This window comes from Cucumis melo, chromosome 6, assembly GCF_025177605.1.
Source record: "Cucumis melo cultivar AY chromosome 6, USDA_Cmelo_AY_1.0, whole genome shotgun sequence".
NCBI lineage: Eukaryota > Viridiplantae > Streptophyta > Magnoliopsida > Cucurbitales > Cucurbitaceae > Cucumis > Cucumis melo.
This window is the reverse complement of record NC_066862.1, coordinates 26,066,983-26,071,745: the sequence shown is the minus strand read 5'-3', so window position 1 is coordinate 26,071,745 and position 4,763 is coordinate 26,066,983. Positions and strand designations below refer to the sequence as shown.

Below are 4,763 nucleotides of genomic sequence, written 5' to 3'. Positions count from 1 at the left end.
TTAAATTGAAATTTTGATTAAGGTAGGTGTTATGGGTAAATTTTAGCCTACTAATTAAAAGAACCCAATGAACTCACGAGGTGATCTTAATGGAACTCAAAAGGAACCTAAAAGAGAGCTCAGAAATCGACTTGTAGAGGTAAGCTTAAAGAAGGTCTAAAAAAGAGTTTAGACGTTCAGTTATAAAGGTGAGCTCAGAAGAGCTTGAAAGAAAGCTGAGAGGTTGATCTATAGAGAATAGCTAAAGAGCTATAGTTGAAGAACGTTTTGATATCATTTTTATCATGTTTTAATTCCAAATATAATTTTGAAATGTTTATATAAGATAAGCGGTAATATTATTATTGTAAAACTTTCAAAAGAATATTATACAGATATTTTAAACACAAATAGGACAAAACTTAATAAAGTATATGAACTTAACGAGAAAACACTAATTATTTAATTTAGGTATTCACCTCGCATTTTTTTAGTTTTTATCTTATCCAAAAATTACTTTGATAAGTTGGAGCTACTCCCCCCCCCCCCCCCCCCCCCCCCCCCCAAATATTTATAATCCTTCCACTTTAAAGTCAATTCAACACCTATATTTCTAAACCCTCGCCCACATGCAATACAAAGTCAGAATAAAATAAACAAAAACAAAAACAAATGACAAACTTGCCTTAGTTAAATGTCATGAATTCTATAATATATAATGTGTGTAAATCATGCCAAGTTTGAAGTTTTTTTCATGACTTCAACTTCAAGACACAGTACTCTCTCTAATTTCTAAAGAAGCAACCTCTAGCTCCTCTCCCCTATATCAACATAACACAAATACAAAACAAAAGCTCCACATCTTCCTCACCCTCTAAACCCTGACTGATCTCTCACTACATTGATGAAATTTCAAATATGGGGTTTGAGCAAAAGCAATCCCAAAAATCCCACAATCTCCATTTTCAACTCAAACATGTCTTCCATTTCCTCTTCTTTCTTGTTGGATTTTCCCTTGGAATCATCCTTTGCTTATACTCCAAAAGCAGCTTCTTTCTCACTAATCCAACCCCTAATTCTTCTTCTTCCTTCTCCGCTCCCCCACCATCGTCTTTGTTTGAAACCGTTAGCCCTCCACCACCGCTACCATTGCCTGACGATCAGCCTCAATCTCCGTCTCGTCCTCTTCTAGTTTTAACGATCCCAAGAAGTAATGGGACCTCCTCCTCCAATTCTTCAAAGGTTGTTGTTTCCCTTGAAGAACACAAGTCATTGGTTCATAACATGAGTGATGAGGAGCTGTTTTGGAGAGCCAGCATGGTTCCAAGGATTGTGGAGGGTAATTACAAGACAGTCCCAAAAAAGGTGGCTTTCATGTTTTTGACAGCTGGACCTTTGCCATTGGCAACTCTTTGGGAAAAGTTTTTTGAAGGCCACAATGGGTTATACTCCATTTATGTTCATTCACATCCTTCATATGTTGATGAAATCCCTCAAACTTCTGTTTTCTATGGTAGAAGGATCCCTAGTCAGGTTAGTATAAGTGTTTTCTTTTTAATTATTATTATTTCTTTTCTAAAATATTGAGTATTGGAATTTGAAAGTGGTCAAAAAGTTATTAGTTAGTTATTACCATTGAGTTTACGACTATTGAAAAAAAATTATGAAACTTTACCTTTCTAAGTTTTGACGAATTAATATGTTTCTTATTTATTTTTTATCAATATAGTTTCGTTTAAACTAAAAGGCCTTTATTTGAAAATTAAAAGGAAAAAAAAAAATAACATAAAGAAATTTTGTTTTTTTTTTCTTTCAAAATTTGGTTAAGAATTTAATACTCATCAAGGATGACGCAGGCATGGAAAAAACCCAAAGGATATAGCTAAACTTAATTTTAAAAAGAACAAATAACAAAAAATAGAGTGGCTAAAATGCTCCTAAATTAATATTTGATTTTGAATTTTAAAATAATTTTTGTTAGTTTTTGAATTTTTAAGAATTAGGTTATTTAATTCTATATACTCAATGTTTTTTAAGGAATTACTTTAGAAATCTTTTAAAACCTATTCATACAAATTCGGGACTAGAAGAAGTGCACATCTTAAAAATTGAAGATTAAAAAAATATATTTTGAAAATTCATCGTCCAAATCAATATATTCTACCAAATTTGGAGACTAAGAAAGTAATTCGAATATAATGATGATTTGACCCTTAAAAAATGAAGCCGTAAGTAACTGAGTTAGAAAGAAATTAGTAAATTAATTGATTTAATTTGTGTTAATGAACAATATTTGTTTGTTGTCTTTTCTTACATTTTACTCAAATTTAATTTGAAAAACACTGTAGCACATTGATTCTAACACTTTGTCTTTCCAAATTCAGCTCATTATCTCCAAGAACAAAAGAAAAATGTTCATAAACAATCTCATTAATTTTTCAAAAGTTATAAAAGAGAAAGTTAAAAGCAACTTATAGTTTACCGTTCCGTAATTTTTGGTAATATGTATTTATAAGTAAGAAAAGAAAAAAATATATAGATTTTTCTTAAAGTGAAGCGTGAGAATAGAAGTAATTTCAAAGTTGAAAGTATAAGTTTTACATGTGTTAATTGATTTATACTCATATTAACGAAAGTATACATATGAAAAATTAAAAAACGTTTGTTTAGAGAGGTTATTGTATAGCAAAATTAAAAAACGTTTGTTTAGAGAGGTTATTGTATAGCATAACTAACATAATTCTAAACTACTGTGTAGGCCGTGTATTGGGGGACAGCAAGCATGATTGATGCTGAAAGACGCCTTCTAGCAAATGCTCTTTTAGACTTATCAAACCAAAGATTTGTTCTTCTCTCAGACACTTGCATCCCATTGTTCAACTTCAACACCATTTACAATCATCTCATGACATCAAACCTAAGCTTTATCAGCTCGTTCTATGACCCAAGAAAGTCTTGTGGAGGCCGTTACAACCCCCAAATGTCGCCAGAGATAAACATCACCAATTGGCGAAAGGGTTCCCAATGGTTCGAGGTACATCGAGAGCTTGCTCTTCGCATTGTCTCGGACACAAAGTACTATCCAATATTTAAGAAGTATTGCCTCCCACCTTGCTATATGGATGAGCATTACATACCAACTTTGGTGCATTTGTTGCAGCCTGAACTAAATTCTAATAGGAGCATCACTTGGGTTGATTGGTCTAGGGGAGGCCCTCATCCAAGTAAGTTTGGATGGAATGATATTGGTGATGAGTTCTTGAATAAGATAAGGTTTGAATCGACATGTGATAATGAGAATTATCAAAACTATTCAACTTCTTCCATTTGTTTTCTTTTTGCTAGAAAATTTTTGCCAAATACTTTGGAGCCTTTGTTGAGAGTCACTCCTCTATTGCTTGGTATTGATCCATAGGAAAAAAATATGTGCTTGTAAAATGAATATTACTCCATTTCTGAATTCAAATTTATATTTAATTAATCTCAATAAATGTTTGATAGTGATTTAAAATTGTTATTAATTATTAATGGTCAGATTGGATAAATAACTCTAAAACATACATACATTTGATCCTAAGTAAATCTTGTTTAAAAGTTTAACACCAATCATCAATATGGTTTTGGATCAACAAACTTTGGAAATTGCCAAAAATATCCATTTTGTACGGGTTGTGAGGTCTTAGGATGGTTCGAAAAAAAGACTTTTATGACAGAGTATAAGTAAAAAGTCATCCAATTTACCCTTCAATGAAATTTCTCCCTCTCTTTCGCATAAATCACAACCTTAAACTCACTCCTCCCCTTGTTATATCTTCTTTCTTCTTATCTTCTCTCTCTCTGTTTTCACCTCTTTCAAACTCCCTTTCTCTTGATCTCTCTTGCTATTTCATAAAATCTTTAGTTAATCTTGATCAAGTTCTTGCGTGCTATTCAGTAAGTTTTTATGTTTTTTTGATATTTTTTATTTTATTTTATACAAATTGTTATATATATAGGTTTTTTTTGTTTTCCTCTTTTGGTGAAACCTTTCACTACTATAAAATCTGCTTTACTTGACACTAGGTATTTTAACATACTTGACGTTTTTGTTAAAAAAACCATCAAATATTTACCATTTTAAAGAAAAAACGTCAAGTATATAGTCTAAAAAAAGTGGAGTTTTCACAAAAAATTTTAAACTATTTATGTTAACCTTTACTTGGTTTTTTTTTTTTTCGTGTCAAGTATAAGGAAGATTTTACTTAACGTTTTATTCGCGTCAAGTATAACGAACATTTACTTGACGCGATCATGTCAAGTATAGTTTGAAGAAGACAAAATTTTCACCAAAATTTTCAAATTATTTTACGTTAGCTTTTACTTGACGTTTTTTTTTTTGCGTTAAGTATAGTAGAGATTTTACATGACGGATTTTTAGCGTTAAGTATAGTGTAGATTTTACTTGACATTTGTTTCGTGTCATGTATAGTTAACATTTACTTCACATGGAAACAACGTCAAGTATAGTTAACATTTTTATTTGACACTTTGAAATTTTTTTAAAAATGTCAAGAAAGTTTTTTAAAAATGTCAAGTACAAAAATATAAAAATATTTTTTATTTACCTTCTTTCATTAAATAAACTTATTAAAATAAATTTGTTAAAATAAACTTATTAAAAATAAACTTGTTAAAATAAAATTATTGAAATAACCTTGTTAAAATAAACACATTGAAAATACACTTATTAAAATAAACTTACTAAAAATTATTTTATTAAAATAAATTTATTAAAGGTTTCCTTC

General features: G+C 30.3%; 1 protein-coding gene across 1 annotated transcript; it reads left to right on the top strand.

Annotated features, from left to right (window-relative positions):
* The first annotated feature begins 820 nt into the window (after positions 1–820).
* On the top strand, positions 821–3,491 carry LOC103500127 (glycosyltransferase BC10). The gene is made up of 2 exons (XM_008463333.2): positions 821–1,512; positions 2,738–3,491. Exons 1-2 carry the CDS (start codon positions 898–900, stop codon positions 3,392–3,394), a joined length of 1,272 nt encoding a protein of 423 aa, XP_008461555.2. The 5' UTR covers positions 821–897; the 3' UTR covers positions 3,395–3,491.
* The last annotated feature ends 1,272 nt before the right edge of the window (positions 3,492–4,763 follow it).